General features: G+C 40.0%; 1 protein-coding gene across 3 annotated transcripts in view; it reads right to left on the reverse strand.

Moving 5' to 3' along the window:
• The window catches only part of tub (TUB bipartite transcription factor), a 49,360-nt gene that overhangs the window by 10,997 nt on the left and 11,261 nt on the right, over positions 1–27,102 (reverse strand). For 2 of the 3 annotated variants that reach the window (XM_019886996.1, XM_019886998.1), the window contains exons 2-4: positions 7,278–7,329; positions 4,462–4,624; positions 483–620 (exon numbers count right to left, since the gene is read on the reverse strand). In XM_019886996.1, the coding sequence (XP_019742555.1) occupies positions 483–620; positions 4,462–4,624; positions 7,278–7,329 (353 nt within the window). Of the gene's footprint in view, positions 1–482; positions 621–4,461; positions 4,625–7,277; positions 7,330–15,022; positions 15,451–27,102 lie in introns of those variants that run through there. The other variant, XM_019886997.1, reaches the window with a different exon arrangement.

Here is a 27,102-nt window from a genome sequence, read left to right on the forward strand (position 1 = left end):
CACACCCACACACACACCCACACAGGCAGGCCCACCATGCTACCTGCTTCGACTCACCCTTTTTCATCCAATCGCGTATCAGGATTCAGCCGAGACGTCACTGCCTTACAGGCTGTGTTAACTAACAGAACTGTTAAGACCAATCCATATGACACTGTGTGGACGTTATAATAAAAATGGTTTCAACGATTCATTCATAGCTGCAAGTTAGGTAATGTAATATTACATACATCTAATTAGAGGACAATCGTCAAGGATGTTTATGACATCTTTCATTTGAAATAATTTGAACATTTGAAGACTGTCTTTTACTGGACTTTTGAATTGTTTATTGACTGGAGTTGAAGTGTTCTACCGTGTATTGTATATCACTTTTCCTTTTCCGTTCGATTAGTCTCTTGCTTGGACTTTGGCCCTGCCTGTCACTTCAACGTGTTTGTGGATCGTTCTGTGTCGGACTGGCGGTTCGTCATCGGGCTGACCTTTGTGCTTCCCTCTCCTCTCCTTCTTGTCACTGCCTGTCTGAGGAGTGGAGCTGGCTGACGCTCTGCCCTTTTTCATCGAGCGAGGCGGCTGGGGGTCCGCTTTCACCTTCATCTCCTCCTGCTTGGGTTCTGGCCCTAAACAATGAAGTAGCCAAAGACACATAAATTGCTCTCAGGCAGCAAGAAATAAATATAATCGGAACACGAGCCATACTCCAGGAGTGTCAAGTTCATTTTGTCGCGGGCCACTTTCGAATTGCATCTTCCCTCGGAGGGACGTTACGACAGTGAAACCACAAAAAATGTTTCATCGTCTCATCGCATTAGGACTTGTACACAACAAATTAATGGATGACTGGTTTTGAAATCAGTCAATGATAATAGTTGATCCAATGACAATGTGATAATTGTGAACAGATTTCAGCAAGGATCATGCGATTGTGCTGTTTGATGACTGTTTTCTTTTCCTTTTTCGCAATTTTACTTAACCCTCACTTTCTGTCAATTTATTACTGTATATTTTTATATGTGCAATAAACAATAAACAAAAAGTTGACACACATGATTTGCTTTTGCGGGACACATACAATGATGTGGCAGGCCGGATCTGGCCCCCGGGCCTTGAGTTTGACACATGTGCCATACACTAACTGGCCTTAGGTACATTTGCACAATCCAATGAGAGGCAATCCAAATTTCACAGTGCTTGTTATGTTGTCAAAGTGTGCCGAATGGCGAAGCACCTGAGATGCATTTCTGCATCTACTTCAAATTAATTGAAAGAGAAGAGCATGCAAATGAATGAAAGATTTAACAAAAAGTGAATAGATGTCAGAAGATTCTGACTTTGCGCAGTGCAGATAATTATTTCCTTTCTCTGCAGAACAGTAAGTGTGCAATGTGACATTTTGCCAATGTACTTTTTGCAGGCTTGACAGGAAGAATGACAGCACATGAACCTGAGCTCAGTGGCCCTGAGAGGTGGAAATTGGATTTATGCTTTGATTTCTGTGTGGTGGCACATGCAATTTCCCTGCAGAAATTCACAAAAGAACATTTTGTGTCTCGTTTGTGAAAAATAGTTTACTGAAGTAAAGTGAAAAGCACGTTGAGAAAATAAAATATAAGGCAATAAAATCCTTCAGTTTTACGCTGTATTGAAATGTGTACCATCTAATCTGATAAGTACAAAATACTTGTACTCGTATTTGTTCTTCTTTTTAGACTTGAGCCACTAGTGCCGTTGTTTGTTGTTTTTAAGGCCTTTTCCACGCTCCCGTTTAATTCAGTAACTAAAAAGAGAGATCGAACAAAAAATTTAAATTACAATACCGATTTCCACAACTGATTTACAAGATTTAATTACATTTTGTTAAACAGCTGGATAACAGCTGCAGGCATATAACGGATTTTTACTGTTTTAGTCATTGGCATCACTGGAGCAGAATCATAATGACACCACCCATTAATTTGTCTTACATGAACCAGCTTGCTCACATACATTTGCTAACAAACCCTGTACAGGTAAGTCTGTGCTCTCCCTAAGAAAAAAAACCCCAAAACAAAACAATTACAATTGCCTGTAGATGTCACAAGATAGTGGCAAAGCACTGCTTCTCCATAACATAGGCCCATGGTTTGTCTAAATCAGGGATAGGCAACTGGCAGCATGCAGCCTGCGACAATTTCAAAAAAATAGTCACCAAAATTCTAAATAAACATTTATTATATTACTACCGTTGTCTATGAAAAAGGCAGTGTAAATGGAGGAAAAAAAATTCTGAAAAACACAAAATATTTTAGAAATTGAAAGGTTAAAAAAGGGGGAAAGAAATGATTTCAGTTGTAATATCACCATTCACCATTAGATGGCAGACATGACTTGGATGTGCTTGTCTTATACCGTGACATTAGGCCTAATAATTTTGTGCAGATTTGGAATGAAACACAGAAGAAACAAAGTACCTCAATAATATTCAAATTTTGACTTGATTTTTGTGAAAAATTGCAAGAAAGCAAGAGAGCTCTTTGCACTGGGGAGTGGAGGGAGCCGCTTGGTTGAATCAGTTTGTGTTGTTGTTGTTTTTTGGGTCTTATTTTGCTTCAAACCCTTTGTTGTTGGGTTATTATAGTTTTATACGTGATTTGAGAAATGTATTATGAAAAATGAAGTATATTAAGAGCATGTATTTTGCACATATCTCCGTATTTTGTCCGTATTTAAAATGACATTTTTGTCATAAATCTGGTTTGGAAGTGCATGATGCTATGTGGCCCCCCAGTAGTACTTATGAAAAATTGTGGGACCCTCCAGCATTTGAGTTGCCCATCCCTGGTCTAAATGAAGCAGCTTCTCTCAGTTCAACAATGACAACAATGACAGAGTCCACAAGAAGGTGCCAAAGCAATAATGTGGCAACTTGGTTTTCTTCTGACCAAGTTTTCATTTTTGTTGTTGTTTGTTAAGTGTGTCACGATTTTTGTACATTTGGTTGGACTTCATTAAAAAAAACAAAAAAACATCACTCAGCCATTTATTGACCAGAATCAGTCGATGTGCATTCAGCCAAAGAATTTCCTAAATTGTGTAAAAAGGGTTCGACAGATGGTAAGGCATATTCCACATTGGAAGCTTGATTAGCCAGAACCTTCCCGCTCTACTCTGCAGCAGTCGGGCACAACGGTGTTGTGACACATTCATCAAAAGTGAGACCTTCAAAATGGAAGCACACAATATAACCATTTTACCACACTTTCTTTAGCCACATGGAGGCTTATTTATCATTCCTCCATCCATTATCCAAGCCGCTAATCCTCATGAGGGTTGCGGGCGTGCTGGAACCTATCCGAGCTGTCGTCGGGCAGTAGGCGGGGCACGTACCGAACTGATTGCCAGCCAATTGCGGGGCACACAGACAAACAACCATTCACACTCACAATCACACCTAGGGACAATGCAGAGTCTTCAATTAACCTACCACGCATGTTTTTGGAATGAGGGAGGAAATTGGACTACTCAGAGAAAACCCATGCAGGAACCATTCGACCACCGTGCCACCCTGCATATTTATCAGTCACACATTAAAAAATAGTTTGAGCCAACATGAGGCCAAGGAAGCTCTGATGAAATTTTTTTCCACTGGTGACCTTTTTATTTTGAAGCCCTGACTTTTGAGAGGACGTGTTATGCCACTGCTACTCCTACTTGCTTGACTATTGGTGAGGAGACCGTGAAAGTATATAGTCTTGCAGTGTAAAAAAAAAAAAAAAAAATCTGTTGAACCCTTCTTATAAAATGCATTCATATACAACAGGGTTCCACGCATCAACCATTTGATAGAGGATGAGAAACATTACAGATTTCAAGAATAAGTTTTAGATGATTCCAGTCTCTACTCTTCACTGTACGCCATAAAGAGTCTCTAAGGTATAATGATGTGAAATGTTCATTCATCCATTTCGTTAGCTTTTAGTATTTCTTTCAAAATAGTTTTTTTGGGTATCTGGAACCGATGGATTGGATTTACATTAATTCCTCTGGGAAACACTGTTTTGGATTTCATGCAATGTGGTTTTAGCCAGACTTTCTGGAACGATGTAATCATGAAAACCTGAGGTTCCATTGTACTTTTATTTACTTTTGATGGGGCTGCAAATAGGTGGATAACGGAGGGCAGGCTCCAAAAGCTTAAATAATCTGAATCGCAAATATGCAAGGAAACACTGGATATGTTGTATATGGTCATTATAGCATTGCTAAACAACAAATGGCAGAAGGTACTGTACTGTATACTCTTGCTTTTCACCACACTCGAAACTTTGAAAAATGTACCATATTATTTTTGGTCCACACAAATTAGTCACAGGAGCAAAAGTTAGCTCAATGGAGTCCATTAGTATAGATTGTACTCGAAAGTAAACACATGGGGCCCGACCATTCCCATTTATCAGACAGCGTGAAGGGGGTCCAACTAACCTTGATAGATGGTGCTGCTGTTACTGCTGAGGTAGGATTCCACCAAAGGAGCCTGCTCCTCACTCTGTTTGGTGCGACGGGTGCGAGACCGTCCATCTACGTTGGACTGGACCATCAGGGGTTCTTGACGCTTCTTCTTTTGCTTTTGCTCAAGGAGCACTCGCTGGACATGGTGGACACACGAAGCAAGATGAGGACACATACGGAGATCAATGGAGATTAACAAGAGGAAGGAATACATTTTTAGATGGATGACACATTGCTCCAAACCGCTTTCACGTGATCTTGGAGAGAGCCATTCATCTGGACTGTCACTTACATGCACATCTTCCAGGTAGAGTTCATCAAATATTCAAAGCTTCTACTAATGGAGGGCTCGGGGAAGAGCATGAGATGCAAGCATGTCATCATTGTCAGGTTGGCTGTGTGTCCTTAATTTAAGAGAGGCTACATTTACTTCCTGTGCTAAATAAAGTGTGAATGACACACTGAAGGGAAGGCGCAGCAGCTTTATTCATTTAACACATTTCAAACACAAGACAACTTAATGTGCGTCACACAAGCAAATACACAACACCTCCAAGGATTCACAAACACAACCATTAACGACAATCAGAATCAAAACAGAGAAAACAAAAGTAACTAACAAAAATTACTCAACGAACGTACACTGATAACATTTCAACACATTAACAGAAAGCATTTAACAGTAAAGTTCCGTCAGAAGTTCTCTGACGACTCCGCGATTGTCGGCATCATTACAGAAGGAGATGATCGGGAGTACAAGGGACTGACGGAGGACTTCGTGGACTGTTGCCAGCAGAATCACCTCCAGATCAACCCCGGGAAAACTAAGGAGTTGGTTGTGGGTTTCTGCAGGAAACAGTCCTCACCTGCACCGATGAACATCCAGGGTACGGACAGAGAGGGTGACCTCCTACAAGTACCTGGGTGTTCTTCTCAACAATAAACTTGACTGGTCTACCGACACGGACGCCCTGATCAGGAACGGCTCTTCCTACTCAGGAAACTGAGGTCTTTTGGGGTTCAGGGGTCACTCCTTAAGACCTTCTATGACTCTGTGGTGGCTTCGGCCATCCATTATGGCATTGTCTGCTGGTCAGGCAGCATCTCAGCCCGGGACAGAGAGAGACTAGAGCGACTGGTCAGGAGGGCCAGTTCTGTCCTGGGCTGCTCCCTGGACACTCTGGAGGAGTTGGGCAACAGGAGGATGATAGATAAACTGGAAGCTATGATGGACAGACCCTCTCACCTCCTCCAGGCCACCCTGGCAGCACTGGGCAGCCAATGTATTCTGGACCTAACTGTTAAGTGATTTATAGACCACTTGCAGAATTTTAAAATGTATTCTACAGCTGATTGGGTGCCAGTTATAAGCCTTTAAAACTGGAGGAATGAAGTGAACCATTAAGCCAAATCATGGAGCGTCTTAATCACTGAGCCTGTTAACCCATGTGGCTTTCGTAAGTTAAGGATTATAAAAGAGGAGAGGAACATTTATATTGTTTTGACTGCACAACACAGCAGGGGACAAATAAAAATGCATCTAAAAAAAGTATACATACCCCTTCAAAATGTCTGGCACACAAACCTCGTGGGCTCACATGCATAAGGGGCTAAATATCCTTAGAAGTCTTGCTTGTCTTCTTCCTTCGTTTAGTCAGTAGGTAACTATGCTTTTGGTATTATCTTTGTTTCATAATGTCTGCGCAGAGCTCACCAAGTAGTTGTCTGAGTGTGTGTTGGCGAATGCACATGTCAATTAGTGTCGGGCAGAGACGTTTTAGGTTACAATTGGTTCCTGCTAATAATCACCTCTAGATGGCATAGGAACACTAACAGGGAAACAACTCAACGGGGAATATAAAGAGACTGTTACGTTACATATAAGGCGCATCGGATTATTGGGCGCACCGTCAGCTTTTGAGAAACTTGAATGCTTGTAGGTGTGTCCTACAGTGCGGAAAATTTGCATTACAAGGGTGTAGACCTTGTACAGTGAAGAGTTTCGGTCACCTTATACACCAACATAAATTATCTTGTGTATAATATAGTGTAGTACAGTATGATATCTACAATGTTCTAACTCTTTAGACTCTTGATTGACTTGAGGAAAATATAATTTCTCCCTTCCCAATCCATGTAACACAGGTGAACATTATACTAAGTAATACGTGTGATTTCTTAACAGGTCTTAAAAAAAAACAACTCTGTGATCATATACTTTGTTCAGCACAGAGAGTATAAAAGGAGCTTTCATCTGTCAGTGGAACACCCCAGAGACGAGCTGACCTTTTGAGGCCCCACGCCGGCATTGCAGGAGGTGGTGTCAGGATAAAAGAGCTGTTTTATCGGATGATGTCAACATGTTCCTCTACTGCAGTGATTCCTCTGTAGCACCCTTTGTGTGCCGTGAAAAATCATAAGTGGAGGCCATGGGAAAAGTATTCTGTTTCACTTCTTATGTCTGAAAATTATTATTTATTAATTACAAATATCGTTTTTCATCTATCTCGGCCAGAGATAGGCAACTGGCGGGCTGCAGGCCGCATGTGGTCTGTGCCCACTATAAGTGGCCCATTGATTAATCGTCACACAAAAAAGAAATTAATAAATGAAAATAATGTGTTTTTTCAAAATTATTTTTGGGGTGGGAAATTATAAATATGATTCCTTTGCTGCAGTTGGCACCGCATATTCGCGGCTCTCGGAGATTCACCTACTCTGCAGTGCCATGAGATTTTCCTTGGGTAAAATGCGTGAAAGATTGCTCTATTGTTCCAAAAAATATTTACCTGCCGATCAAGCTTCTGCTGCCTGAGGTTTGTGCCCTCGTCATCTAAAGTGCTGCAACGAGAAAACACAAAATATGGATAAAATACAGGCAAATGTGAACAGTTTGTTTGGGATCACATTTACTCATGTACTTAAAGAGTGCAGAATGTTAGATTCATAAAACCCTGTGGTGGTCAGTTACAGTAATGCTGCTTTTTAAACAATTTAGATGTATTTAATTGTTATGTCTTATATTTTAACTCTCTGTACCTTTAAAGAGAATTGAATCAAATTCATCACTATTTTCAATGAACTGACCTATGCCATATCCGTTATTGGAAAACACACAAGCTTACACTGTGCTGATCTAAAATCTTGGCTCATTTCCTAGGCCGGGTCTCCATGGCAACAAGTGCTGCTGCAGAATAAGTTCAGTTCGGATGATGACACCAAACCCTATTAATAGCGGGACTGCTGACCAGAGAGACAAATGGACAAGAATAATCATCACGCGATGATAGCAGTGGATGACAGACTTTTTTTTTTGGACACGTAGTTAGTTCATTCATTTATTTTCTGAAACCACTTTGGAACGTGGGAGGATGTAGCCTGAGAAAACCCACACAAGCACAGACAGAACACGCAAATGCCATACAGAGCGGAGTGAGAAACAACGCAGAAGCCTTTTGACTCAGAGGTAGACTTAAGCACATGCGCTACCTGCGTCACACCAAGGGCTGCCCCTGCATCGCTGTTAGTCATCTTCCAATTAAAATGTGCAGTACAGTATTTCAATCACAGACTATATTGTATGTCCCACACAATTTTGGTAATAAGTCTGAAGCACCTGAATGCTTGCTACAAATGATTTCATTGCCATTGTGATATTTTTGTTCATATCATACAGTAATTGGACATTACATTTTCTCACTGGACTTCCATTCATGGGTCTTCCAGTATATACAGTGGGTTGACTATATTGTCCATGGTTATCTCGAAACATCAGTGGAAATAAATTCCACGGCTACTTTCAGCTCTTTATCGATCAATACTTCATTAAGGCGGCGCTGCTCAAATGAAACACGGCAAACCGAAAGCACAGAAGAAAGGTAAACATGAAAAAAAAATGGAGCACCGTTTAGTACAGTTAACCCCCGCATATTCACTGTTTGTGTGCTCAAGACGAACCCGCAACCCTTTAACTTTGCTGCCATTTTGTGGAATTTGGGAGAAGTTTCTTATCCCCTGCGTTTGAAATTTCAGATCCGTGAATGCACTTCATCTAGTCAAGATTAAAAGTATGATTTTTTTTCTCTCTCTCTCAAGATGCTGCTACTCATAGCTTGTGAAAATTTACTTTGCGGTAATATGCAATTTGCATGTATTGATATTGTGTGTAAATGTCAAAATGGAAGGTTTATGACTTGATACATGTGTGTAAAGTCCAAGTGTACGCATTTGCTTTCCATCCATGATGTCACGTCAGTGTTATTTAGTGTCAGTGTTATTTAGGTTAGCTAATACTACCGATGGGCCTTATGTGAAGATGGTTCCTTTGTGTTAAATAAGAGAATTACAGAATAGCTGTTTATGTAACATGGGTTCGTGGTTGTGAACATGCCAGATGTGTGCTGTTGATACATTATGATCCTCCCCAATTTAATTGCTTTGCCAGCCAGTACATGCAGTTAAAAACCCCTTTTATGGAAGCAGTTAAAAAGTATTTATGGATTGTTGCTATTTGTGGCAAGGCTTGGTTGCATCCCTGCAAACAACAGAAGAACACTTTAATTAACATACAGTGGGCAATTGCCCCCCCCCCCGCCTCAAGAAATAACCTAAATGAACCTCAACTCACTTCAACACAGTTCCTTGACAGCAAGATTCCACAAGATCACAGAAAAGCACTTTTTCTGTTTGATTTAAGTTCCAAAACTAAGTGCAACATAGTTCCTGGGCACGAAAATGCCTGAGCAAAAAAAACCAAACCAAAAACAGAGTATTTTTTCAGACAATAACAGAGTATCCTCGCTTATTTCCTCCCCAAATTACCCCAATATACATAATTCTCACTTTTTTATTGTATATGAAAACGATTTGGTCTCATACGGACTCTTTACAGGAAATGTTGCTACAGTGCTAATTTTCACCCAGTCAAAGCTTATGCTTTGTGGTTTTACGATACGAAAATTAGAACTATAGGGACCATATGGACAACAGCATCTCTCAAAAGAGGTTCAATATGGTGGACAGCTTGCGAAGCGCTTTTGGGATTTGGATCTAATACATCCTATTGACTCGCACAGTGTCTCGCTGATATTGCAACAGAGAGAATCTGCAGCTGCTGAGACTTCTGGTCGACAGCGTGATTACAAGTCACTGCAGCAATGACTACGACTGGCTTGGCACACAAGTGGCTGCACAATATCAAGCGCATATCTGATTTGCCGTCATTAAATGCATTTTGTGAGTTTTGCCTGGCTGAGCAGAGTGTTCTCCTGAACACAACTGGGTAATATCACACAGTCTGCAAACAGCCGTATTGACTTAAATCTTATCGGGCTTGATGACGCTCTGTACACTGACTTCATGTCATTGGTCCAAGCAAATGTTTAAAGGTCAATGTAGCAAAAGCAATGAGAATGAAATGAGATTCAGAATGATTTCAAAGACGTTAGCAGCAAAAATGTTTGGGTTTGTAAAGAATATGTCAGCAAGTGATGAATAATCTTATCAGAAGAGAAAAAAAGGTGCTTTGACAAGAGCGTCTTATAGAAACATGATGTTCTGTTAAAGTCGCACTTACTTTTTCTGTGCTTCCGCATTATTCTAGTACTATAATTACATTAATTTGAATCCTACAGAGAACACTCAAGGTACCTTCTGCTTACCGTTTTTGCAGTATACACATAAAGTCCAAGATTTTTCAAATATTTTGTCCTATTGGTTAAAGACAAAGCAAAATCTGATCATATTATCTCTATTGCTTTCTTTGCAGAGAGAAAAGACAACAAACCCTCTTTTTGTTACAGCAGTTGGCTTTTTTTTTTTTTTTTGCTGTTACCCACGAATCCCCACTTCATATTTCCTGAGCTTTGAAAATCAACCATGACAGACTCACTGATTGTTCCATCAACTCACAAGGCTGGACATCTGAAAGAGAAACATTAATGGCTCCTAATTAGAGGCCAATGAGGTTTTCTCCAGGAGCACCATAAAGGAAGATGAACAAGAGAAACCTATGACATGACGAAGGGATATACAGAGCATATATATATGTATATATTGTCTGTAATAAATTAGATAATGTCATTATTTTTCATGTGTAATTAACACCTTTGACACATGAAGCATGATTGTTTGTTACCTAACCCCTGAGTACATGAGATGTCAATTTCAGTCGACAGCAAGTGACAAAATGCATTTTTAAAGGTGTTAATCCTTCATGAAAAATAATGGAGTTATTAAATTCATTATAGACAAAATGTTAACTTTTCAGTTCACTGTCAAGCGGGGCTGTGAGATCAATGGGCTCCAGTGGCATAGTCTAACCTTTCACGTCAACATTTTTTTTTGGTTTTCGATATTTACGAGTGATCTGGTCTGCTCTTCACTGAGTTCTAGTGCTGTCAGTAATTTCCAACTCTCTCTCTCTGCTTAATATAGCAATAATTCTGAAAAACCAGTTTGTCATGAGTCACGAACAATTATATTCCAATCATACCCTCGACAGGTCGAGTTGTTAAAAATGGCAGCGGATTGTCACGCAGGGAATCGCGGCGCTATTGTGTGACGATGGAGGCCCACACGAACGCAATAATAAAATATTTTGCCTCCCACTCTGTGTGAAAGGTACGGACAAACAAAGTCCTCCACGTTCGCAATCAGTTATTAAGTGTGTGAATAGGCATTAAACAGGAACATAATGACTCAAACAGAGCTGTTCCCATGGAGGTCCAACAACTCATCATGCCAGAGAGCCCTGTTCTGCAACCCACAGATGGTCAGCGGTGCAGGGGCCTTTGTCATCTCTTAAATTAGGCTACTTTCTGGGTCCCGACATTTACACACACACACACACACACACACACACGTAGATAGATAGATAGATAGATAGATAGATAGATAGATAGATAGATAGATAGATAGATAGATAGATAGATAGAAATACAGTATGATGTAATGCAATGTGGAAATAGGTCTATTGTTATTACGTACAGTGCTACAAAAATATGTATTAATAATAATTAATCAGACTTCTAAAGAGATCAGTCAATATTATGGAATGCATATGTACAGTGCTACAAAAATATGTATTAATGATAATTAATCAGACTTCTAAAGAGATCAGTCAATATCGTGAATTACTTTAATGCTGATGTTTTCCGTTTTGTCTGTTGACCATTTGAACAGGATTCACTGGAGATCTCTGAGAAATGAAAAAAAAATGAATCAAGCATAATGTTCAATGAGTTTTTCTTTTCTGGAATTCAAGTACCGTAGTTTATTTTGTCGATAAACTATGTCTGGGAATTGAAAATAGACACTCTATGCCTGGGAAGGGTATACGACAATACATTTTTAGGTGTTATTTTTTTACTCTTGACTAAGCTGGGAATCACATGAGAATTATGTCGGATCAAAGCGCCACAGAATGTGCATAAATTGGGGAAAATGAAGAGCGTTTTAAGTTAGAATTCAATTCAATGTTCAATGCGTAATGCAAGAAAAAAAATGGTGTGTTGAATTTACTCGATTTTATTTTGTCAGGTGGTTGCACAAAATAAAATCTTCTTGACCTGAGTAAAAGTGTAGTGCAGTGATTGTCAACCAGTGTACCGTGGCACATTCATGTGCCTTGAGAGATCATCAGGTGTGCCACGGGAAATTATCCACTTTCAAATTACTTTTTTTGAAAAATATTGTTTTTTAATTAAAAAAAATGTTTTGTTTTTTTTTATTTATCCATGCCAACCACATACACTATATGAACAGGCAGAACAATCAAATGCGCTTCTTTTAGATGGCCAAAGAGACACACTGAAAAAGCGGTGTGTTTAACTTTTTATTTTGTCAAGTGTTTGCACGAAACCAAATCATCTGGATGCACATACATTTTAGACTACACATCTACAGTACTTTAAAAATGCTGCTTATCATTATTTGGTGAGAGGCAGGGTAAACCCTAGATTGGTCGCTACCTAATCACATCAAGACAAATTCCCAATAACACTCACATTCACACCAAAGGACAGTTGAGAGGCTTCAATGAAGCTAATAATTTTTGAACGTGTGAGGAAACTGGAGTACGCTGAGAAAATGCAAACCCCGGACAGGAGCCCGGATTTGAACCATCAATTCTCAGAAGTCCGTGGTGGATGTGCTGTCTACTAAACCGCTGTTTCACCATCATTTCTAATGAACTATATGACCTAATAACTAACTTTTTCATAGACACGTCACACATTTGCGTCAGAGAGCTCCAAGCACAGATGCCTCCAAGCCTAATGAACAAAATGGACATATGCCAATCAAACCCACCAGGCTGTACAAGGCGCTAATGGAGCCGTGCCCCTGGACGCAGCGCCAAACGCACTCGAAGGAAACACTTTGAAAATAGCACTGTCAGGCTTGTGACGCAAGGTTGTTTACACGTATTCAATTCATCATTGAATCCCCGCTTTTTATTAAATATATCAAAAAGAAAGGAAGACGGTGTTGGATTCATTAGAGTATTGGATTGTTAGATCGGACAAACTTGCATTAGAACCTCAAAACCCCAAAAGATTATGACTTCATGTCTTTTTCAAATCACTCCTCTGATGTTTCCTGCTGTCCTAGTTAGGTTCCCACGGAAGAGAGCGAGGAGGGGGGGAAAAAAGGAATCCATAGATTCTAACAGTCACCAGTGAGGTGTGCGAGTATTGTATGTGGTTGGTTAAGATGTTGCCTGCGTTTCCACAGAATACGCACACTGCATTGTGTGTTTCTAATGAGATGAGGGATGGAGCACTCATAGCAGCGCATGGATTTTTAATGAGAGCCACACAAGATGAGACAAACTGTTTATTGTGAAACCGACGACCTCTCTGCCTCCGCTTTCTCACTTTGCCTCGTTTAATTTTAGACAAAGGAAATGCCAAACTTGTTCAACATTTGCCATTACCGATTGACTGTCCTTTTCCTTTCTGCCTATTTTTACAGTTAATCAGGAAGGATCGCAATTTCAAGGATGTCACGTCCTTTAAAGCAACAATGTAAAATATTTTCAAAAGACAACTTTAAGATGACTTTATGCCATGAAATACTATTACTCTCCTAATTATGACCCAACTTCTATATCGGTAGACAGAGATGGTGAATCAAATTGGATTGTTAGTGTTCGGCATGTGCATTTCATTGATTTGGCTTGTAAGCTTCAGAATGTCTTTGTCCATTAAGGTCATGCTTACTTCTATTAATCTGGAAATTCCACTTTCTAAATGCATGGAGGAACCCCCCCGCCGCCGCAGCAAGTCACTCGCATGGTATGTTTGGCACAGTTTTCACATCAGATGCCCTTCTTGACTCAGTTCTTGGGAGCAGCAGCGGTTGGGAAAAGGCCAAGGGAGTGAGATTTGAACCCTGAGCCCTGTGTCCAAAGTCATGTTACCCACTGAGTCATTCAGCCACCACCAACAGTTTCCAAAGACTTTACATTACATTATCAATGCTTCAACTCCAGTACACAATGTCCAAAATGGTGACAATAGCGCTAACAACTATTTTAATAAATTAATCGTTCCATTTTTTTGGGCGATTAATTGATTAATCTGATTCTTTTTTTTAACTCTTTTTCAATTCCATTTCTTTCTTGAAAACCAGCACAGTCTTTCAAATTGCCAGTGCAGAAAATGTACAGCGGTATAAGTTAATGACTTATACAATACAATACAATACATCCTGATTTATATTGCGCTTTCACAACAGCGGCAGCTGGAACAAAGCGCTTTACAAAGCAGTTTTATGATTCAGTTACAGGTTTGCTCTGTAATAACCATCAGAAAATCAGCAAACATGTTGATTATTGTTTTCGAAAGTAAAAGCAGATTATTTTTTTTTTTTTTTATGGTTGGAAAAAAAAACCCCAAACATAATTAGTCGGCTTTAATGGAGGACTAGAGAAATCGGAGAATAGTAGATTTGGACAATTTTAAGTCGAACCAGGTCTCTGATCGATAACGTTAATCGATGAGCAAAAAATATTTATTGATTCATTTCATTATTGATTCATTGTCGATTCATCGTTGCAGCTCTTGAAACCAGCTTCAGCTCTTCAGTCCACCTAAACCAAATCCTCAACCCAGTCTGCTGGGTCCAAATATAATCAACCCAGCCTTGAGTAAAAGTAACCTAATCTGCTAAAAAAAAAAACGACAGCTACCCAGCGAGTGGGTCAAGAAAACAACCCAGCATTTTTTTTTGTGTGACCTCACTCACAAGATTGTGCAGGTGTACCTAATGTTGTGGCAGTGAATAGGTTCAATCTTTCTACCCAACAAGACTCCAGTGATGTAAACGGGATGATTCCACTCATTTGTAAAGTCATGACTCCACTCGTCAGCCTTACCTCACACACATGCACACACGCACACGCACACGCACACACACACACACACACACACACACACACACACACACACACACATACACACACACACAAACACACACACACAACTGCACACCAGCCAAAAGATGCAGCCTGAGCCCACTTTTGTTACAGTACCTGTAGGGAATCCAGTCGGAGGTGTGCTTGGAGCTCATTCTGTCTCAATCACCCTGACTGCAAGGCTGGCGGCCTGCAACAGCACCACAGCAGAGTGGCTAAGTGGTCTGAGGACTGGATTCAAACGGCGAGAGCCCACATAGCCCGATCATCCCTGCTCCTCGTATCCCCCAAGTCTTCGCTTGTGCGTCTTTTAGCTGCGGGACGTCGGATGACTACCAATCCAGGCAGGCAGCCGCTCTCGTCAAGTGTTGTGCGCCGTGCACATGAAATTAGCTGTTTTCTTGTCTTCCTGTGTATGTGTGTGAGTGTGTGCGTGTGTATATATGCTTGCAGTCAATGCCTCTCCTCTTCTCTGCTCACCGCCTCTGCTCTTGACTGGATCTAAATCTCCCACCGTTTCTTGCCCTTTAAATCCCCCCTCCCTTCTTCCTCCCTCTCTCCCCAATCCATCTCTCTTGTGCAGCATCACCAACAGCAGCATCCAAGTCTCTTGCTTTCTCTTGGGGAAAAAAAGATATGGAGAACCCCCTCTTTTCCAGCATCCTTCACTTTCTTTTTCATTCAATTGCACTCGGACAGCAAATCAGGGGAATCAGTTGTGTTTTCTGGAGTCATTTAATTATTCCCCCAGAGTGTGAGGCATTAGCATATGACTGCAATGACTAGTGTTAGCAGGCTTTAATTCAACACTCTCCACAACGGGACAAAGGCACCCAGTGATAGTGGCTGCAGCTCACGCACATCTGCTTCCGCCCGCCGTCGGACGCCCCTCACTGTCACACATCACTCACTGTGTTCCCCGGCCAACTGCTGAGTCCATCTATAGACAGTTAACGCAGGCGGCTTCCTCGGGAGCGCGACCGCTTCACAAGGAGTCGATTCAAGGCGGCCTCATCAACAAGCACATATCTCACGTGGACGTGTTAGCTCAGCGCGCAGGTGAAATGACCCGCAATCATTTAAATTAATTCAGATGTATTATTATTAAGTATGGTTGGTGGATCGAGATGACCAGTCCATGAGACTGCCACAGAAAATGTTGGTGTATTCTTCCAGGAAACGAAACACCTTTGAAGCCAGAGCAACGATGCCTTTTGAATGCAAACAACCAGACAACGACTTGAAGTTCACTCTTGAACTAGAAAAAGCTACTTCTGGAGAAATTGTGTGTGATTGTGATGGAATCATGTAGAATGAATGGAATTATATTGAAATTGAATCGTGGAGTGAGACTAGTGAAAAATGTGCGGTATGATGGTGAAAAATGTGGCAGGATATTGAATGGTGAAAAATGTAAAATGATATGGAATGGTATTGAATGCTACTGGAAGGATGTGGAATGATACTGGGGAAAAATTTGCAATAGGCAGGTGAAAAATGGAATAATATGGAATGCTACTGAAAGATATGGAATGATGTGGAATTATATTGGTGGAAAAAGTGCAACATTCGTATGGAAAATGGGAACTTGTTGGTATGTGGGAGTTGTGGAAATGTTGAAAATTGTTGGATGAGCTGAGAATGTTATGTTGAATGTGATTTTGCAAATAAATGGTTTGGGGGAATTTTTTTGTAATTGTGGGAAAAATGTGAATTGCGAAAATTGAATTGTTGGAATGGGGAAAAACAACAGCCTGCATGGCGTGAATGTTTGGAATGTGTTGAATTTGAAATGGTAAGAATCAGTCGAGAAATGTGGAAGGAGAAGCACAGAGGTGGGCACTTCGTCAGATTGAGACTGACAGAAGGTCCAGTTCGCCCCACGTTGGCAACAGTCAATCGGCGTTGAGAACGTACCAATTTCCACGTCACACACTGGCGTCACACAAGCCATCTCGCAGCCAAATAAAGTCAAAATAAAACCACACACACACACACACACACACACACACACACACACACACACACACACACACACACACACACACGCACACACGCACGCACACATGCACCTCTGAAAAGCATATCAAATAAGTGAGAATAAAATGTTTCTCACACACATTTAACAGAAAATGACCAAAAAATGGTCGCGTTGAGTACCGGCATAGATTTGCAGGTTCCGGGAATCATAACTGGCTCAAATACCAAAGGTAAACAGTCTATTCTAGCGTGTTATGATAGCCATTCATGAGGTTGAAATGACAAAGAAACATATATACACAACCGTCTTCAAGGCACGGATGAAACACTCGAACGGAGGGCCTTTCAAAAATGTCAAGTCACACAACTTCAAAGGGAAGTTATGGTGTATTAAAAATACACAGCTGACAAATAAATAGTCCTTCAGTTTACAGAATCAACTAGTGATATAAAAATATCTTTTATAACTACCTATTCTCTTGTCAAAATACAAATTCTCAGGATTTATTTTATTTATTTAGTTATTTTTAGGTTTGGCACACAAAATTCTCTTGGATTTGAGGATGAGCAGATTGGAATTTGGTGTTTTTAAGCACAAGGTCAAAGAGGTGAAGGAAGAATTTGAGCGGATTTGGCACAAATGGCCACAAGGATTTTAGGATAAACTTGATCGTGACATTACAGAGTGCTGCAGTCTGGCCATACTCTAAGTCGCTCCCACTAGTCATTTTATTAGGCACATCAGCACAAGAAAATAACACCCAATAAAAGGTAGAGAAATAATCCTGTTTATTCGTATTAGTAATTAAAGTAGGGCTAATAGTAATGCTGCCACTATCAAAGAGGATTTAATGTCGCAATGCAGTGGTGCCATTATGTTCGAGTTTACTTCATGCAGTGAACACGTTTGGAATTCAAAACACAAATATTTCAAATCATCTGCCCGCAGTGAAATGAATAGAAATTACATTAATTAATTTGAGCATTCCCAAAAATCAACGTTTTCAATAACATAAATAAAGACAATGTGAAGAATCAAACCGTTCAGGCTCATTCTGGTATGTTCAACTTGGCCACCGGGAGCGCTATAATACAATCATGCACACCCAAACAAAGAAGAGTAAACTGCAGTAGTCTGAGTTGTTTTCGCAGCGGATACAGAATACAGTATATGCCTGTGAGCATTTTGCTATTGTCTGTCTACAGGTGTTGATGCACTATTTGTGTCCAAATATCCATTGGCATTATAACACTGCCACATAAAGCTATTCAATAGTGGGTCGTCCCATCAAAGGAGACACTCTGTTATTTAATTAAAAGGCTCCACCAAACAAGAATTTGCCTCGAATCGACATTTACATTGACCTGAATGACGGAGAAACTGCACAGGCATTCTCGTGGAATGTGGAGTGTGAACGGTTGCCTAGCTTCGTGTGTCCTGTGATTGACTGACGACAGGGTGTAATCTGTCTTTTTGCCCACAGGCGACCTTTCTTGTGACCCTGAATAGCAGTAGAAAATGGATGAATAGATTTTTATTGCTTATTCGTTTGCAGCCGTTCCCAAATTCAGGATCCTACAAGGGTCTCACAAATTAATGGGTGGTATTTTATTGCTCATCATAGGCAAAAGACTTTTTGAATGTTGTCATAAATTATTGTTATAGAAATGTCAGATTTGCTCTTTTGTTTTAGTCTGATGGATGAACCAAATGTTATGCATTGAACTGCAACATGATGGAGAACCCTTTACTTCTGAGATCATTGGAGGTGAGCATACACGTGGTTGTAAACTGCACTTTCAAATATTTTTTTGTGCCAAAAGTCATGAGTCTACAGTATGCGCTGTACTTCTATAGATTGTGGGTAGCACAGTTGGATATTCATCCTACGCAGCTCCGTGCTTGCAAATAGAAGGGAAAAAAAAAGATTTCTGTCAAACACTAATTTCAAATCGGAAGACACTTGCCCAGACCTCGATAAACAAAAACAGCTTCTGTATCCTGAACAGAATCTTTGAAGAACGATAGCCTATCTGATCTACAAGTGTCCTCAAATGACCACATCCAAGACAGACGATTTTGCATCCAGAATATGAGCTGCTGGGATGAAAGTGCAACTAAATGAAACAAGCCACTCAGCTCAGGAATGCTCCTGAGCAAAAGCACCCTGCTGAATATTTGATGCTGGAGAGCAGACTTTGAAGTGTGACTTTGAAGGCTGCATTTGGTCATGAGGGACTTGGGTGAAGATTAGAATATCTTCTTCCTGCTTTCTTCCTACTCGACTCCATTTTCAAAGTACAGCGCTTGTCCCACTGGCCTTACAGTAAGTGCAGCACCACACAGACCCGTGATAAGGTCTCTTATGATCAATTATAGTTATCCAGTCCATTCTTACATTTAGTGCCCCGCAGGCGCTGTATTGTTAGTAACAACAGACCAACAGTAGCGGCGATTATGGTCTATTTACTGAATGTACAAGCAATGTGAAAATGGATCTCTGGCTTTTGTCCGCCTGTCTCAATCAGGCTGAAATTGAGCTGCAGAGAACACGAGCTTGGTCAGAGATCAGCAGGACATTACCCAATGATTATTTCCTTCCAGGGTGTAATTATTCTCTTTTTTTGGGCGCTAAAAAGAAGTCTGAGGGTTCTGGAACATTTTCTAGTCAGGCTCCACTACTCTGGAATTCCTTACCTGCAGAAATTAGAGCGGCCACCAGTGCAGAAATGTTCAAATCTCGGCTTTAAGACTTATCTCTATACTTTTGCATTTGGTTAAACCACAAATATTGTACAACCATTCTTTTGCCCTGCCTCTGGATTTTGGCCTGTTTTACTGCTGCTTCTCCTCTCTCCTCCTCCACTCTTCTCCTGCTGAGTGAAGGGGAGCTTTCCTCCATCTGTTGTGGATCTCTGAGACTTTGGAACATAAATGTTTCGTTTTAAATTACTTCATTCATGTTTTGAATAGAGTATAATCCTAAATTTGAACATCGTGGTGGTCTTGTAATGTTTAAATAAAACATTGTGTGATGAATTAATCAGCAATCCGACCCTGGTAAGAATTTCCATCGATAAATTCAAGAAAACCAAAGTTCCTAAAGACAAACCATTTCATGCCAAGGCCTCATCTAATGAAATCTCAGACAAACGCTTTAACAGCAAAACAGTTATGATTGACAGTGGGGATAGTTAAATTAATATCAAAGATTTTTTTATCATACCTGCTAGTTACTTACAGTGTCGCTTAAAAGCTGCACTACAGCAAGAGATGAAATGTATTCTTCCAGTCCCACTGTCAAAAATAGGCAGTTGGAAGTGTATTTCTCAAAGGGTGTTATGGGTTACTGCACAGATCAAAATGATGTCACATCTTACACAGGAGACTGGAGGTGGGCGAGAAGAACTTGAATTTAAAAGCTGCATAAATAAAACGTAACTAAAACAAAATGTATACACATTTCAGTGCTATTGTATAGTATATTATTCCATCCATTCATTTTCTGTTGCACTCTCATTTAAGTTTGCAACAGCAAGTTGAGCTGCAGCCTATCCCGGCTGACTTTGGGTCAGAGGCAGGGTACGCCTTGAACTGGCTGTCAGCCAGTCACAGGGCTTAGAATCTAAGTGGTTGGTTATCCATCTAAACCTTAGATGGATAACCAACCACTCGCACTCAAATTTATATTTCTGGACATCGTTTATTTTAAATAAAGCCATATTGGCACCTCTATTGTGGAAAGAGACACTGTTTCATGTGGATGCACAACAGAGAAGGCCAAACAAAGAGCTGACATGACTCAGAGGCTTTCTACATGTCCACTCAATTAAGAAGCGTGATGGGTTCCCGGCTCGACATCGACCAAAGAAAGCATAAGTGGATTTATCCCGTGAGCTGATTGGCTGCACATCATCGCCAGTCTGCTTTGCAGATTTTCACTTTTTGCGGGGTGGGGTGAGGCACCGGTACCAATGTGTAATAGTTGACATCAGATTATGCAAAAGGTAGACCACCTCTGACATGTTTAATGAACAGGAGTCCCAATATGAGCCTTCAGGCCAATACCCGAACGACAAAAATACAAATACAAAAGTACAAGTACACTGAGAGAAACAAGTAAAACCAAGGCAACAAATATGAAGTGACGGTTAAAGATCTGCCACTGTAACTTTGCAGCAGTGATTTGCGAGCTCCAATTTAATTCATGATAGCTTAATTCATAAAAGAGAATTTTAACAAAGGCATATTCATACAAGTGCTGGTAGGATAAATCTCAAGGCCAAACCTGGGGCATGAAGCAGAAACGCTGGCATCTTTATTTAAAGGAGAGCTGTAATGTGTGAAACACAAACAGGCAGTTATGTGAACAGTGAGCATAAAAAGTCAACACACCCTATTCAAATGCTATGTTTTGTGGTCTCAAAAATGACACCAAGAAAAAAAAAAAAATATATATATATATATATATGGGGTATATATATATTTTTTTTTTTCACCATTGTAACTAGTGATGGGAAAATGAAGCTTCAAGTTACTTCATGAACCAGTTGTATTTTTTTGACTCCTTGGTTTAAAGAACGGGGTTTAAAAGAAATGGCAAGTCAGTGTGCCCAAACAGAAAGTGCCATCTAGCGGAGCCAAAAAAACACAACAAATGGTACAATTTGTAACCTATAACCAAGGGCATGCTGGCCATTGTGAATTTTGGAAAAATGTGTTGATTTCCCAGACGGCCGGTCTATTTCCAGGCCGGTCGAACAGCGTGACAGCCGTCCCCACGCCCCCGTCTGTAATTAACTTGTATGATGTCCGCGGTATGACACCCCACCCCGCCCCGCCCCTGTCGGTTGTTACATTTAGGAGCATGATGACCAACGTAAAACAGTGGCATTACCAAGAGCTGGCTGTCCCTCCCAAATTGTTGAAAAGACAACAGCATCGTGCATTGGGGTTGTTTTATTTCTCAACCGGAAATGGGTCGAAGTGGGAGGAATTATGAACAGGTGCAAACAGCAGTTAGTCTTAGCACAAAACCTTCAGACTTCTGCTAGAAAGCTTAAGACATGTCAGGAAAATCCTGTTAGAAGAGCTCAACTTCATTTGGGGTTCATCAAAGGCACGCTATATGGTGGCAAGTGTGTGCTGACTTCCCTTTAACATGAATGTGATTGGTTAATTCTGAAAAGAGCCACACACCCAATTATAAAATACTGTGCTTACTTTTCGCCATTGTTTATTTCTACTTCCCCTTTGTAAACAATTTTTAAAATGCCAATGAAGTTTGACAGGTTCTAGATCCCGTTAACATTGGAAAGAGTTTTGCATCTCATTTTTTTTTAGATCACAAAAACAGGCCATTTGAACAGGGGGTTGGAGACTTTTTAGTTCCTCTCTGAATCAAAGCTTCAGACTGAGACTCAGCATGAGTGACTTTATGCATGATATGAATGAAAAGTGTCTGAGCGTTAGGTGTTTGTCCCGCATCGATCGAATCAATTCTGCCCACGTGTATTGATTCCTGCTCATATGGGAAATACACTTTGCTACTGCAAACACATTGTGGAAAGATGTTTTTTAAAGGACTTATTTTGTAACAGCATTACATCGAGCTTTGGCGAAAGATCACATATATTTGAGACACTGGAACTACACACACACACACACACACACACACACACACACACACACACACATACACACACACACGCACACTCTGTATGCCTTGTTTGAACCTAACTCCCAGTGTAGAACAATTGAGGCCATCCATAAAACATGATTTGGATTAGTAAATGTCACACTGGATGAAACATTGTTCCAATGTCCCAGTGTCCCACTGAAGCATGTGGATTGACTCCCTCAATACAGCCAAGTGCTGTTGTGTCCCTCTTATCAGAATGCAGTCTTGTCACTTTGAACAATCAGCAACCGTCTTAAACTTGAGGATTTATGCATGCAATTATCTGTTGCTCAAAGTGTTATAACACCTCTACATTGATGCTATTCATGAGCCCATCGAAAGCGTTTTGAACGGATTTTTAGCATGGAGCTAAACAAATATTTCGAAGGCAACGTGTAGTTGTGATTGTTTTATGTTTAAGATGACATTTAAATACAAATTGGAATGGCAATAGTCAGCCCGAAGCCTGTTTTTTATTGATTTTTTTTCTGCCAAATTGCTGCTTGTTGTGAATTGAGTTAAATTGAGTTCATTCCCAAAGTGAGTTCACTAGCCAAAGCAAATAGAAAAAAAATAAAATAAAAAAAATAGCAGAGCGACGTTTCATGTCTCGGAAACTCATAAACCGGTTCACTTGGAATTCAAGGCACCGCAGTAATCCCATTCAGATTAGGAAAGACCTCGTCGGGATGTGATTTATACTACGTGATCCCTTCTGGCCACAGTTAGGTCTTCCAGCACTATCTAATGATATAAAAGTTGTTTCAAAAATGTTTGATTGATACCATAATGGAGGTATTCATTTAACCTTTAATGGTGATGCATCACATTGTGAGTTGGTTCTGATTAGTTTTACCTTGTATTAAATGAAACCAACATGTTAGCTCTCTCAGTATGCTACGATAACTACAATCACAATAATAAAGCACATTCTGTAATTTTAGACACAGCTGTTGTATTGAATCTCTTTTCACTGTGCAGATTCATGTGCTGATTGAAAATTGGCCAGTACAAGTAGCAGGTTTAAATATTTAATCAAATGCTTTGAATTGGTAATGATTTCATTCCTGGGTGAGGTTAACTGCTCTGAAATTAGATGATGAAACGGAGGTAGCGCTGCATATCCGTCTATTGATAGCCATGCAAATGCCGTCGCAACAGGCAGTGGGACTGTAGATGCATTGTGGAACTTGGTTTGATTTAATCAGTGACAAGATGTGTGCTGAATGTGACAAGAAATGCCAAAAGAGGGTGACACAGAGTGTGTGTGAGAGAGAGAGAGAGAGAGAGAGACAGAGAGAGAGAGAGAGAGAGAGAGAGAGAGAGAGAGAGAGAGAGAGAGAGAAACATATTCATGAACCTTCAGGCCTTGTTACTACACTGAAGCACGTAGAAGCGTACGCTGCAATCTTTCCTTCGCTTCTTAAATTTATCAACTAACATCAGTTCTTGTCAATAGTGCACAATAGACCTTCATTTGAATTCTTTTAAAATTCCAGTTTGATTGCACATTGCACAAGTTTTAAAACAACCTCAAAAATGAAATGTGCATTTCGATCTTCCACTTCACAAATGAAAATGTAATTCTTCATTCTCAGCAGAGGGTGTCCCCTCTTCTTAAAATGTCATTTGGCAAATACTGTCGGTTTTGGTCATTTTATTGGCACTTGACATTTTCATTTGGATTATCGGCACTTCATGTAGGTATTTGTGTATTGATTTCAGTGTATTCATTATTTATATTTTGTAACTTGGGTATGATTTTTGGATATTTTATGAGTTTGTGTTAATTGCTGTGTACCCCAATTGGGGTTTTTATATGTTTGCTTATTTTATGTTGTAAACGGCAGATGAAAATTATTTTATGTTGTGGACTACCAAATTAGCTTTCTGCTAAATCTGTTGAAGGATCTCTTTGTGTCTTTGATATTGACTCATTTGTTCACTTTGGTTGCATACTTCCATTTAAAAATATAATTAAATGTGCGTTATTAATTTGCTAAATTGGAGTGCAGTAAGCCATTAAATGCCTGTTTCTGAAAACAAGAATATCGTCCAAAAATTGACAAATGGTGCAATATGGTATACCCATTTTATGCAAATTGTATGATTCACCTCAGGAAATCGGGAAATAAATAATAAAAAAATGTAGTTTTTATGGGTTTCAATTTGTGACAAAAGGTGGACACAAATAAACCTTTCTTTTTCCATTTTGACATTACAGTACTTGTATCCAGGGGCAATAGACATTTTGATTTAAGTATAATATCAGGTGAGTCAGCGGATGAGTCACATTTACAGAATCCTCCACATCATCATGAGTGGTCGTACTGTGAAATGTACAAACAACACTTCTTACACAACACATCTTCTTGATGTGTTGAGGTATTAGCGGACGAGCAGACTCAATGTCTGCTTTTCAAAAATTATTAATGTATTGTACATACTGGAGGGTGTGTAACCTGCAATGTGACTCACACTGCCAATGCTGCTTTCCACTCGGTTTATTATCTCTATTTTACATTATTTCATTTTTTTCAATAAATAATGACACTAAAAAGTCTGTATCTTTAAATGGACCCTCATGATTGGGCTGGTTTTTATTTCCCATATATAGCACATCTGCAATAAATCCACAGTTTGCTGTCAAATTGCTCAAATGTTCCCCTCCCTGAAAAAAAAAATCATCTCAAATCTCAGCACAAGCACACGTGCGGGGATATGGAGCCACCAATGAGTGCATCGTTCGCATCCCATCTCAGCTCCTTCACCAGAAGCATCCTCTGACAAACACACTGGTACTTGTAACCATGGCAACAGCAGAGAGTCAGAATTATATGGAAAAAAGAAGCTCAGAGGAAGGCTTCTATGCTTGACCGTGTGTCAAAAAACACACATAGGCCATATGTGGGATTAAAACGTTGAATTAAATTCAATCGCGCACAGCTACATGCAGTCAGGTAACCATTGCGGTGAGAAACAAGGAAAGTCCTCGACTGGTTTAAAAATATGTCGTGGCGGTGGGTGGACACACGGCGGCGCTGTTGAACAGTTTATGTCCCTCACTCCAAACGCAACCACAGCATTTTATGGAAAGAAACGTTGACGCACCCACATCAGTGTGTTGCATGTATCTTTTCATCCATACATTAACAGTACTATTCATTCATATAAACATTCTGGATACCTTAAATCATTCCATTACACCACAGTATATGAAGCCTATTGTATTATTCATATTTTTTTCTCCTTCAGTAACTGCAGTTTGTACAGTACACTGGATAGCACAGTGTACATACTATACAGTAGAGCTATCATACTATATTACCATATTATAGAAGTAGTTACTCAGGTTGATACTTTGTATATAAAGTATTTACATACCATACACTCTGTCAGTTAGTGGTTCTCCAACTTTTTTTTAGTGCTTCAAATAAAATGTAATGTACACAAAAGTTGCAACTGTATCAAAATTAAAATTTGAAAACAAACATTTCTAAATGATGAAATGAATATGAATAAATACAACTGAACCGTATGGGCGCTTATTCATTAGCATACCACCAGAGGGAGCCAGTATACAACTATGGTTCTCGTGCCACACTTGGAAACTACCGGAAATTTGTCTGCATTTCGGTCAGATGCAAACTCAACATGGTATGTTTTCACATACAGTGGTGCCCCGAGATACGAGTTGTGTTTCTGTGTTTTTGCTCTGACTTACAAGCACACATTTAAGATGAGCTCTGTATGGTGGCAGTCTCAACTGACTTCATAAGAAACAGTAGTTTGACAGACAGTGAATTTTATTCTTCAAATACAAAGAAGCTTCCAATTGTTTATTGGCACTGCCAGTTGGAACATGCTGTCAAACTCAACATAAAACAAACATTTCCATTACAAACAACCACATAACATAGCTTAGCTCGAGATAAATCTGTGAACTTTCTATTTTCCTAAACAGGCCCAGGTAGAAGTGGGATGTTTGCGCCCTTGTGAGGAGGAAAGCAGCCAACTTGTTTGCCTTTCAATGAACGTGGCTCCCCGTGTTTCCTTTACATTCAGCGTTGTGGCCTGCTGTCTACATGCAATGTAGATACAGCAGAGTGGCGTGCCGTGCACTTCAAAGAACCTGAAGATCTGCACTTGCGGATGATGGAGAGTTAGCCACTGTGGAGTGGAAACTTGGAGACCACCTTCTCTCCAGGATTGTACAACCATGTGTGGCAGCGTTAGGGTTTCTAAGGTGTTATTCAAAAAGGAAAATACCACTCTGTAATATTTTACTGACATACAGTCACAACATAATTTTTAAAAAGCTGATTTGGCTACATTTTTTTGTTTCAACAAAAAAAATCATTGAACATCGTTTGCTCTGGCCACCTGGGGACAGTATAATACAGAAATATGGATTTACATGGATAATAAACAGTTTTATTAATACCTCTACAACAATAAAAATATGATTATCTGTATAAAGGCAGAATTGCTGACTGAAATATTGCATTGGTGATGTACCTAATATTATGGCCAGTG

The sequence above is a fragment of the Hippocampus comes genome, unplaced genomic scaffold, assembly GCF_001891065.2.
Source record: "Hippocampus comes isolate QL1 unplaced genomic scaffold, H_comes_QL1_v1.1 scaffold261, whole genome shotgun sequence".
NCBI lineage: Eukaryota > Metazoa > Chordata > Actinopteri > Syngnathiformes > Syngnathidae > Hippocampus > Hippocampus comes.